This window comes from Carcharodon carcharias, chromosome 3 (assembly GCF_017639515.1).
Source record: "Carcharodon carcharias isolate sCarCar2 chromosome 3, sCarCar2.pri, whole genome shotgun sequence".
In the NCBI taxonomy this organism is placed as follows: Eukaryota; Metazoa; Chordata; class Chondrichthyes; order Lamniformes; family Lamnidae; genus Carcharodon; species Carcharodon carcharias.
In genome coordinates, this window is record NC_054469.1 from 114,946,113 (window position 1) to 114,959,048 (window position 12,936).

The window sequence follows — 12,936 nt, forward strand, 5'->3', positions numbered from 1 at the left end:
AGGAAACATTTTACTCACAGGAGACCATATTGCTGTGGGAAGAGGCCACTGTGGAATGGGAGGAGTTCTCAGTGTGGCCCATGAGAGAGTCATGTACGTGACAGCGAATGTTCAGAACACGCACCAACTACCTCGAAGTCAGAAAGGCAATGCAGGAGACAGCTGAGGCTTTCACAGGAGATGGCTACTGATCCTAAGCGCTCTTAGAACAAGACCTGCAGCCCTGTGGCTTTGGAGAGAACCCTTTGCCAGTTGCCCACAAAGTAACTACAGCCCTAAAAGGGAACATGTGTGCCATGCCCCAGGCTGCAATATATAGGTTCAAACAGGTGACAAATACCCTATTCAGAAGGGCCAAGGAATGAATAGGATTCTCAACAGATGCCAATAGCCAGGCTGCTAGAGCAGTTTTTTTTTTTAAATGTATTCATTCACAGGATTTGGGCTTTGCTGGCTGGGCCAGCATTTACTTCCCATCCCTAGTTGCCCTTGAGAAGGTGGTGGTGAGCTACCTTCTTGAACAGCTGCAGTCCATGTGATGTAGGTACACCCACAGTGCTATTCAAAAGGGAGTTCCAGGATTTTGACCCAGTAACAGTGAAGGAACAACGATATATTTCCAAGTCAGGGTGGTGAGTGGCTTGGAGGGGAACTTCCAGGTAGTGGTGTTCCCATCTATCTGCTGCCCTTGTGCTTCTAGGTGGCAGTGGTCGTGGGTTTGGAAGGTGCTGTCGAAGGAGCCTTGGTGAATTCCTGCAGTGCACCTTGTAGATGGTACACACTGCTGCTACTGTGCGTTGGTGGTGGAGGGAGTGAATGTTTGTGAATGTGGTGCCAATCAAATGGACTGTTTTGTCCTGGACGGTGTCCAGCTTCTTCAGTATTGTGGAAGCTGCACTCATCCAGGCAAGTGGGTAGTATTCCATCACATTCCTGACTTGTGCCTTGCAGATGGTGGACAGGCTTTGGGGAGTCAGGTGGTGAGTTACTCATCACAGGATTCCTAGCGTCTGACCTGCTCTTGTAGCCACAGTATTTATATGGCTAGTCCAGTTCAGATGGCCTAGAGACTACCATGCAGTTCCCACAGGCACAGAGTGTAATCGACTGCTTTCATGGAAATATAATAATTTTCATAATATTGTGATTTATTGTAAAGATAGATTAATAGTGGGATTTGGATTAGATTCTCTGGATGTGCGTGTGTAGGGGATTTCATTGAATTGGAGGCAGCTGGTCTAGAGCTTTTGAGTTATCAAAAGGGAAGCTAGGCTTGAAATGCTAAATGTGTAAACATGGCTGAAGTTTTAGAACATGACGTGTGAGGAACATTTGCATTTTCAGATAAATTAGGTTAGTTTGAATTTCAAAGTGATGGTAAGATGTTACACCTAACCATAAGAACCTAAGCCAAACACAATGTGTTTATTTTTCCCAAAGGTTGCTGATAATATGGGTACTATGAAATATTTATATTATGAGAAAAATTGCAAAAATATATTGGAACAATGGAATTTACAATGGGAGAAACATGTATAAAGGAAATGAGGTTATGTGTAAGGGGGAAGGCATTCTAAGATCTAACAAAAGTGTGAAAAGCCTCCAGCCTCTGGGCATCAAGTTGCTGTTTACAGGAGCCGAAGTAGAAAACTCACTTGGAATATCAGTGTCCAGGGTATTGTGTGCTTTGCCTGGGTCTGCTGAAATCTGTTTTGGCTTACAATTGCCTTAACGGAGGTGTAACCGGGAGCCAGATTAATTAGGGGAGTTAGGAGTTATTATATTAGTAATTTGTAGACCTACGTATATGCTTAAAATCTTTTCTGTTATTAATGAATGTTTAATTTAGCTTCATAAAAAACTTCAAAGACTCGGTGGTTGTACTACCACTGAATTCAAGGCACATATCTCAAAAAAAAAATACAAATTGCAAAACAGTTGTGGCAGCTGTTTCAAGTTTCCCTCTGGGAGCTGAGCAGCTCGGCATTTGCCATCCGCTGTGTCATAAACACTGCATACACATGGCCTTCCCCTAAGAACAGGCAGCTGAATTTATCAATCAGAAGGGGTTTCACTCCCTTAACATTCAAGTTGTTTGCGACCACCGGAAAAGATTTTGCAGGTGTGGGCTCATTTCCCAGGGAGCTCTCATGAAGTATACATCTTAAGGGACATCCAGTTACCACAGTTATTTGAGGCCCCTGCCAAAGTGCAAGGTTGGATCCTGGGTAACAAGAGCTATCCCCTCAGAACATGGCTCTTTGTATTAGTGTGTCATTCCCAAAGCCCTGCAGCAGAGCTTTACAATGCTCAGACAGCTCAACAAGGGCAATCAGAGCAGACCATAGGATTGCTCAAAATGCACCTCCAATGCCTTGACCAGTCCCGCAGAGCTGTACAATACAAACCACAGGGGCTGTCAAGGATTGTCATCATCGGCTATGCTTTGCAAAACAAGGAATTGTAAAGGGAATAAGAATTGCCAACAGAGGACATAGAGCAATTGCTAACTTCCTCAGATAAGGATGATGGGGAGGAATATGAGGAGGATGACAGAGATCAGCTCTCCCAGATGCCAGGCCATGCAGAGACTAGCCAGGGCCATCAGGGACAAGCTCATCTTCAATCGTTTTGACTACAGGTGATGCACCTACCTGACCATCATTTCCCTGCCTGCAAGCCTCTGTCTGCTCCGATTGTGCACCATTGTGCCAGCCTTCATCCAGAGTTACCTCTCTGGACAAGTCCTCCACCCCCTAGAAGACCAAGGGGAGTGGGCCATTCTCACTTGGCCAAGGCTTTGCACTGGCCCTCAATTCAATGAAGCTATCATGAGCCATCTCTCTGCTCCTTGCCATATTATTAAGGCCATGATTGCACGAGCAGCACATCACTTCTCCCGCGCATCAGTGACCTCAGCCAATCTGCTTGGCAACTCATTTATGGGGAGGCTAGCAGATAAGGGAGACAGTGGCATAGTGTAATGTCACTGGACTAGTAATCCAGAGGCCCAGGCAAATTTTCTGGGACATGGGTTCAAATTCCACCATTTCGCCATGGAATTTAAATTCAATAAATAAAATCTGAAATTAATGCAGTGATGGTAACCATGAAATTACCATGGATTGCTGCAATACCCATCTGATTCACTAATGTCTTTCAGGGAAGGAAATCTGTTATCCTTACCCAGTCTGGCCTACACGCGACTCCAGGCCCACTCTTAACTGCCCCCCCTCAATTCCACCCCCCCTGCCACCCCACCCCCCCCCCACCCCACCCCTGAAACTGCTGAGCAAGTCACGCAGCTCAATGGCAATTTGGGGTGGGTAACAAATGTTGGCCTTGCCACCGACACCCACATCCCATGAACGCATAAAACGATTGTTATACCATTTGGATATAGAAATGAGATCCTGAGAATAGCTCATGAAATTCCAATGAGGGGACACTTGGGCAAAAATACAAAAAATATTTATATTGGCCTGGGCTACATAAAGATGTAGTCAAATTCTGTGCAATATGTCACACATGTCAGGTGATAGGGAAACCACAAGCAGTGATTAAGCTATCACCTTTAATTCCAATTACAGCATTTGAAGAACATTTTACTCAGGTCGTGATTAATTGTATAGGACCCCTCTCTAAGACTAAAAGTGGAAGTCAGTACTTACTGACAACAATGGATGTGTCTACAAGGTCTCCTGATGCAATACCTTTGAGAAATATTACAACAAAAAGAGAATTGTGGAAGAGTTGACTAAATTTATTTTACAAGATATGGGGCAAAATCTGTTGGCTGGGCCGGTCGGGAGTGGTCAACCTGACTGTTGACCTGCCCCATGTGGTGCAGCTGTCTACCTTCAACACAGAAAAAAATGCTCATCTCTTACATGTTCAGTGCTTGTATAGCCTCCTACCCCTTGACCTAATCCAAATCAACTATGTTTCATCCTTCATCTATTCCCATTCTCAATGTTCACCTCATCCCCCGATGGGTGGCCAGAGGTCCCTTCAAGCTCAATTTGTTTCTCTCCTTTCCGTACCCATGTTTTCTTAAAGAGACATTGGCCAGGACTTTCCAGCCCCATCGCAGGTGGGACCTGCCGGGGTGAGGCACTGCCCCAGCCAGAAGTCCACTGACTTGCGGTGGGACTGGAAGATCCCGGCAGTGGGTGGGTGTGGAAAATCCCGCCCATTGTTTGCTTTCAAAACACATATATAATTAGAATTAGGAAGCCTCCCTCTCCCTTTCCATCTTTTACAAACAACAAAACACGGGAGAAATAATTAATTGGTTTTAAAATTTAACTTTTTTCCCCTGAACTGTACTAACATTCGCACAAGAAAATGCTCTGCCTTTCCTCTTAACTCACTTTCTCAAGTTTATATAACACAAACAAAAACTTCAACAGGTGTGAGATCAGTAATGTTGCTATTTTCCCCAACATTTGCAACTAGAACAGAAAAATGCTGGAAACAGTTTTTCAGGTTTATAGACATGCTTTCTCAACGACTCACCATCTCTCACTCTGCCTTCAGTACTTTAATCCAAGGCCTAGATTTTCACAAAGTCATGGAGACTCCGGATCCAGAAGTCCCATTCCTGACAGATCCGACTTGTGCCAGAAGAGGAATGGGGGCAGGTCATGACTCTCACATGGGACAAACCCAAATTCAGCATGGCCTTTTGAACTCAGTGCTTAGTTTAAATAGGTTCCATTTTCACTGGAGTAAGCACCTTATCCCAGTGTGAGAGTTACAATTTTTTATAATAGCAGACATAAATACTTGTAATGGGTAGATAAGATCTGTAGAACTGTCAAGCTGTCAAGTTCTTTAAATCACCTGCCTTTTAAAATTAAAAAAAAAACAGCCTTCCTGTGTCTGGGAGTTGAAAAAAATCGTTGCCTGCAGTTTTAAAGAGGATTGTTGACATAGCCCCAATTGCTATCACTATAGCATTATTACTGCTTAACTGCTTCAACTACCTGCCATTATCACTGTGGGGAGGGTTTCAAGTTCTGAGTTTGATTGACAGCTCCAAAAGGTTATTAAAGGATCAGCTGCCTTTGATATGGGGCTATGAATAAAAATGTGTTTTTATAGTGGGTTAAGTAATTGAGAGGATTTAAATGTATGCTACTTAGAGCTTTATTTTATATAATCTCAGCGTGACTCCTGATGTCTGTCTATGGTGGATACTGGGTAAGTTGGCAAGGAGAATGCAAGAGTAAAGAGTGTTGGGTGGTAAAGGGCAGTCAGTTGGCACTAAATTGGCATAGGAATAATAAGGGTTGGCACAGTTGGCATATGGAGAGTAGGTGTCAGGGGCAAGGGCTGGAGGGCCTAATACTTACCACAGCTGGAATGAAATCCCAGAGAACCAAGGCAGGCCTTGTAACCAGCCTACAGGGGCACTCGGCAGCCACTGTGGCTGCCTCCAATAAGGCTGCAGGCTCAACTGCAGTATCAAACTGTAAATCCATATAAATCAAATGGACTATTCCCACAAAAATTCTTTTCATCAATGCAAAAACAGGTCCATTTCCTTACAAAACACCATATCAATCTCCCCATGAATAACACAGAAGATATGGATAGAAAGCACCTCAATCAAATTTAGTTGTCAAAAAGACTACATTCTAATCTTAGTTAAACAAGTCATTGCATGAGTAAGTGTTTTGATTTCTGTTGAACATTATTTGTTTACCACTAAAATTTGGTTATAACACAGTTGAATGAAGAAGCCACCACTGTTGATTTGATTCCCTTTGGCTCTCATTGTGAGAGCTGATTGCTAACCCTGTTTCTTTCATAACAGAAAAGATGAAGCAGTATAAAATAGAAAATCAGCTTGATCAATCGGTTGTAATTGCACTGCTGATATCATCTAGTGCAGGCAGTGCCCCCTCCTGTCAGATTACATTACACAGGGATAGGAACTCAATCTGGTTCTTAAAACAGTTTTGTTTCCTAGCACATTTATGTTGAAATCCATCAATCATTTTTGTACCGTCTTTGCACCAACACGAAAGAAGCTCTATTTTGGAGGAGGTGATTGCGCTGCATAATGTTTATCCAAAACCACGACAGAATGCAGAGTTTTACCTGAAAATGTTTATTTTTGCTCCATCCAACCTTGCAATCAATTCTTATAAGCATATTTATTTTTTAATGTAACCTTAAAAACATTAATTTTAAAGTTTAGATGGTGGCTGTAAAGTTTTCCAGAATGTTGACTCCTGAGCATGTTGTCTTTAAGTTCGCACTATCTTCATGACACCAGTATTGATATGCTGTGCATATTAACATTTAGGAATGCAAGCATCACCACAACAGTGGAAAGTTTTACACTAATAAATTATCACCAGGGCCAGAATTCTTGGGTCGGCAAGCGGGGGCGGGGCCTGCTTGCCGACACATGAAATGACGCACGGTGACATTGGGTGCGCATCATTCAAATTTTCAGTTCGGCGGGCATGCACCCAAGTCAGCTGCATGCCCGCCGAACTGTCAAAGGCCTATTAAGGCCATTTTAAAATCAATTAAAACACTTAAGGGAGCTGCCCATCCAACCTTAAGGTTGGCGGGCAAGCGAAGAGCCCAGGCGGCCTTCACATTTATCATGGAACCTCATCCATGGGCGGGATGAGGTTTCATGAAGGTTTTGAAAGTTTAATGTAAATTTTAAACATTCATAGACATGTCCCAGCTCATGTGACACTTTCACACGAGGGGACGTCTTAATTTTATTTTTCTCTCTTAAAATTTTCAGAACTTCAACTAATCTCCCAGCAGCTCTTTGCCTCTGGGAGATTTCTCTCCCTGACACTCTCCGACTCAGGCAACCCACCCCCCGCCCCCCCGACCCCAAACACAGGGAGTGCTCAGCGCTTCCGGGCGTGCATCACGCTGGGCGGGCCTTAACTGGCCTGCCCACATAAAATGACAGCACCCAGCCAATTAGGGGCACCAATCAGCTGTGTGCCCACCCCCACACGGGGAGAAAATTCACCCCCCACCCCCCAGCTTTCAGAATGAATGAAATTCACCAGAATAGTAGAATATTAAGATTGCAGTCTATTCAACGCCAGTGCACTCAAACATGTACAATTCTCAGATTGATACATTTAGTAAAAATCCTCTCTTAGTTAATTTTAAGCATGGACATCTTAGACTTTAAAACACAAATAATACAATTGAAATTTATCCAATATATAACTTATATAAAGTAAGCTATTAAATTTCTTTTAAAGCGGTAAATAATTTGATTACTACATGTTCTGACATAAATACAAATAACAAGCGAACTAAGAGTGTACCCATAATGTAGTAGTTATGTTACTGTGCTAGAAATTCCCCGAACGAGAGTCCGAACTTAAGAATTTGCAATCAGTTTTTTTAAATCAAAACCTGGAAATAAAAAGCTGCTATGAGCAGGAGTGAGCATGAAGCTGTTGTGATAAAAATCCAACGGGTTCACTGATATCCTCAGCGAAGAAAACTTGCCAGCCTTAGTTAATCTGCCCTGCAGGCAACACCAAACCTACACCAATATGGTTAACCTTTAACTTGCCTTTAAAGTTGTATCAAAACTTAGAAAGTGGCTAACCACCACACCTCCTCAGGGCAAGTTGAGATGGATGATAAATGACCCCCATATCCCCAGGTTAGATTATTTTGAACTCAATGTAGAATTTGGTTCCATTCGGAGGTAAATACAGTTACAATTTATGAAAAGCTTATCTGCTGAGAAGGAAGTACACTGTTAAAGTTAAAAGCAATTATGATGATTTGGCGCAGTGCGGGAGTTGGGGAGGAAGATCAAAGGCTGGTAAGGAGAATCTAATTCTTCCTGTTAACAATTTTACTGAAAAATTAGACAAAAAATAGGTCAAAACTAGCACCCAAACTTAAAAGGGTGGCAAGTTTAAAACACAATTTTCTCCAGTGCATGCTGTTTCAAGCATATAAAACTGTCAATATTGCTAACATTACTCATTCAACGACACTGATGCCATAAATCACAAATTCTTGAGTTAGAAGGATTTATGCAATTTCAGTGGTAACTGCCTAGTGAGCTTAGGCTTGAAAGGGCACAAGGTTAAAAACATTAAAGAGCAGCCACATCACTCAATGAGTGAACTCATCATTGGCAGTCTAACCCCAAAATCAATTCCTGAACTTTTGGCTGAATCTTTCTGTTGTACAATAAATTCAACATTGAAAATGGTTTAGCATACAGAACACAGCAATCCACATAGGTTCAAATGGATTCCACAAAAATGAAAGAATAGCAACAGTCTACCTTCTTTAGTTTCATCTTTCTGATCTTGGTTTTCCAGCTCCGATTCAGTTCCTAGATTCAATTCAGGAATCTCATCATCTTCATCCTCTATAAGAAAGAGGGGGTTAAATACCAGAATTAGGTCTGTTTGTGCATCTTATATCAGTTGTTGAATTTTCTCCTATTTTATACAAGTACAACAGAGTCTGCAATTGATAGCATATAGCAGAAGGTGAAGGTTCATCATAAACTGCGGGAACAAAGGTTGACAACCTAAATGCAGGTGACGACTGACAACTCCAGAACATAAGATGAAAAATTAATATACATCTGGTTTTAGCTCATGAAAATGTGAGCCTATTTACAAGTCAAGTAGTATACTGTAAAAATTAAATTTGATTTGGTTTATCTGGCACAGTGGTGAGATCTGAGAGAGATACAGAGGAAGAGAAAATTCATCCTGTTCATCATTTATCTGAAGAACTCAAAATCATACCTAATTCATCACCAGCTAGTAAAATTAGGCAACATCTTCAGGTTTTCAAAACTTCCACCACCCTGGTTTGCTTTACTAACTCAATTGTCCTGCAGTGGCAAGCAGAATCCTATATCACCCTAATTTCCCTAAAATATTTTAGTTTTTTTCCTAGTGCTATATATAGCCATTGATGGTCACCGAAGCAGCTGTTGTTGAAAACAGTTCAGGTGATGCCAATCTTACATACAAAGTCGCTGGAAGTGCAATATGATAACAGCATAGTTAGGGCAGCAGGGTATCTGGGATATAAAAGGCAAAATACTGCAAGTGTTTGAAATATGAAATGTGAATAAAGTGCTTGAAATACTTAACATGTACTCAGTATCGGTGGAGAAAATAAGAATTGCCTTTTCAGGTCTGTGACCAATTGTCAGAACTGGGAAACTTTACAGGTTTCAAGCAAGAGCCAGGTTAAGGAGTGGTACATGAGGGAATGTGGGGCACAAAGAAAAGGGAGAAGGAAAAAAGGGAAGGCAAAAATGATTGATCTGACTAAATGGATGCTAGTACAAGTAGAGAAACGATGTGTTCAGAAGAGGTGTAAATTGCCTACACCTACTGTCCAAAACTACAAAGGCAAGCAGTGCAGAAATAGGGAATTGATGGGGTAGATGGAGAAAAACTTATTCTGTTAGTTGGAGAGTCCAGGAAAAGGGAACATAACCAGACCATTCAGGACAAAAATTAGTAAACGCTTCTTCATGCAAAGAATGGTAGAAGTGTGGGACAATAACACACGCACATCAGTACATTTTAGCTCAATTAACAATTTTAAAATCGGAGATAGACAAGTTTTTGCCAGACTAAGATATAATGGATATGGGAGCATGGCAGGTAGATGGAGTTAAGACACAGATCAGCCATGATCTCACTTGCAGGGGCTGAATTACTGACTCCTGTTCCTAAATTTAAAATGCTGTGACATAATTTCAGAATACAAAATACATGTTTTAATATATTACTGAAAAAAGAGTAATGTTGTTGAAGCTTTTTGCCTTGCACTCATTAGGACAGACATAAGATTGCCAAATTTCAAAGGGAACAACAATTTATACTACATGAGAAAGGGGCGCTGATTGGTTGGCAAATCAACTCTGATTGGTTGAGGCATGGAGAATGCATCAGGGATCTACTGTTCCCTATCTTGTTTTTTAATGCAAAAATTCAATGCCTGGGCATTTGTTTTTGTTTGCAGAAGACAGATTCCTGTGTATGAATATATGTAGCTTCCAGCAAGCTTAAGTGAGACACATTGTGAGCCTGACTGATAATCTTAAATTGATTGTTAGTGTAATTCTTAGCACACTCAGAATTGTTCAGCAAGTACTGTCCAATCACAGAATCACATCTAACATTAGACATAATGTTCTGAGTTTTATAAACATGGTTTGTTGAGTATGGTCAGTACTCTGCCTGTTGTGAACAGCAGAAGGGACATATTGTTTGATACGATCCGCCAGACACTGGAGTTTATGGCCTATACACCTGGCATCACACTGCACTGAAATTCATATCCCACGTTACTCATGTATGATAGATAGAACATCTTTTTGACTTGATGGCGACATCCGTTAGTGGAGAATGCCATTCGTGTGCTACTGCATAGTAGCGGCGTGAAATGGCTAGTTTCACCTGTTGTTCAAACTCTTGAGTCACGGTACCCTTCCAGGGTAACTTGCGGTAGACTGGGCACTTTTCAAGTTCAAAAATGGTGGCCTTAGGCCCCTCCGAGAGTTTACGCGATACACAGTGAGCAATGATTTTATTGGGGTAGCTATTATTCTGCAGGACAGCTTTGATGTGCCCTGGCATCAAGTTTACACAGTTAACCAATGGCTTGGCCCCTATTGACAAGATAGCCAATAAGGGCAATCTTATAGTGCGTGGAGCTATCAGAATCCGAATGCATATATTGACCAGAGAAAGGAGGTTTGCAGTAGACTGTAGTAGAGAACCCATTAGCTTTGACAGCCAGTCTTATTTTTCAAGCAATTCTCAAGTTCTGTGCTACCTACTATTTTTAAATTTATTCCAACTGCAGAATTAAAACTCTCATTTGGAAAATATAATGATATATATTTCACTGAAAAATAAGGGGCCACAATTTTCTAGAATGTGTGCATGTTTTATTTGGATTTTTCAGCACTTTATTCGTATCAATCTAACATGATACAAATAGTAAATTTGTAGTACTCCCTGGATTATAAATAAGTGATGATAAATAAAGGAATAATCTTTTTTAGTCATTATGGAATTACATTAGTAATGTCTGTTACAGAGTAGCTTACAGTTTAAAACAAATTGCTACATTTTTGCTGCAAATGCTAGGTCTCTACATGAGGGAGACTGAAGGCTATGCAAACATTAGCCTGAAAAGCTTTGTGAACCTGGTCACCTATCACCCAGTATCTCATTGTACATGCAGTTCTCACCAACTTCACTAATCAACTCACTTCTGGGCACAATGCTTTGCTGAACTAAAAGGTTAATAACTTTAAGCTAAAGAGTCTTATCTTAGCATTAGGGCAACCAAAAATTAGGTCAGAAACAAATGTAAATTCAGATGATTGGGGAATATTAATACAACCCACCCAAAGTTCCACAATCTGATTTTAGAAGAAAATAAAAAGAGGAAACCATGTTTCATGCAGATGTTTTAAGCCTCTTTGATGACCCCTAAAATTAGTACAGTTCTGTTTGTTCCTCAGCTATCACAAGACAAAAGACATTTTTCACCTGAAGATCAGATAGATATTTGGCAATTACATTTCTGGAAAGGTTAATAAATGTTAATTGCATTGCAACCTGTCACTGTAAAAATAAGGGGCCGTGATTTTCTGGAATGTTCATGTTATCTGGAGTTTTCAGCTTCCTGTTCATATCAATCTAACATTACATTGTAATTTGCTGGAGCATAGATCCAACTATGGCACGGTGAGATCAATGATGAATCAACAACTTTGTGAAAGGCAGTCAATGGTTTCCTACACTACTACAGTAACTACACTTCAAAATTACTTCATTGGCTGTAAAGTGTTCGAGATGTGCGATGGTTGTGAAAAGCTCTATGTAAATACAATTATTTTTAACCCCGCACACCACCACACGTCTCCTACACACCCCAACCCCGATAAATCATATGGCATTACAGATAACTGAAAAAATGCCAAAGGTCAGATTGAGGTGTGGCACCAGGAGGTCAGTGAACTGTAACTTGTAAAATCAACCTTAAAAGGTTAACTACAATTTAGAAAAGGTTTAGAAGGCGGGAAAAAAAGTAATCTGTAGTTTGCATAACCCCAACATGAGCACTTTCCCGAAGCCCCAGGTGGATATCCTCATTTAAAGAGTAGTGATGCTTCCTGTTGATGATTCACAGGTTCCTCAAATGGAGCCTTCAGGGGTACATGGCTGCCATCAATAGCTCCCTGCACTCTGGCAAAGTCAGTAATTGTTGTCCTAAGGACATGCCTTATTTATTGGTCGGGTGCGAAAGAGGATATCTGTCAGGTCCTCACAGCTCCTTAGCTGATGTTTCTTTAAGTCAGACACTGAAGAACTCTGACTGAAAGAAACCAGAGCAATAGATATTCAGGGCCCCTGTCACCTTCACTGCTGGGGACAAGGCCCTGCAGAAGGTGGACTGGTTCATGGCGAATCTTGGTGGTGGCTAATTCATTCCTTGCTGAAGCGCAACCTGCATACAGAGCTCCATAGATACTACTTCCAAAAACATCCGTCCCCTGCACAGAGTGTCGGGGTTTGTATTGAGATCAATTCAGTCTCTGGCTACGTTGTCTGAGGCAACATGCTTGCTCCTCCTCCAGGTTATCCATAATCAGGAACAGGGCAGTTCCCAGTGGATGGGCCATTTCAATGCTTTCACCTTCCTTATATGTAGAAATGGTGGGGACATGAGCACTGAAAGCAATTGCCTTTAGGCACTAACAGGCTTCTGGATGGCAAAGCTGGCAAGAAAGAACTGGCAAAAATGGGAGATTCGGGAAAACTACTCTTTAAAATAATTTACAGGCTGCTGGACCGAGGCTCCATGGTCTAATGCTCCTTCTGCTGGCCTCCCAGGCTGAGAATCATGTCTTGGCCATAAATC

General features: G+C 41.5%; 1 protein-coding gene across 2 annotated transcripts in view; it reads right to left on the reverse strand.

The window, feature by feature from the left end:
* Nucleotides 1–12,936, reverse strand: part of LOC121276595 (cytoplasmic dynein 1 intermediate chain 1) — a 312,746-nt gene that overhangs the window by 182,258 nt on the left and 117,552 nt on the right. For both annotated transcript variants that reach the window (XM_041185192.1, XM_041185190.1), the window contains exon 7: nucleotides 8,309–8,395. In XM_041185192.1, the coding sequence (XP_041041126.1) occupies nucleotides 8,309–8,395 (87 nt within the window). The remainder of the gene's footprint in view (nucleotides 1–8,308; nucleotides 8,396–12,936) is intronic.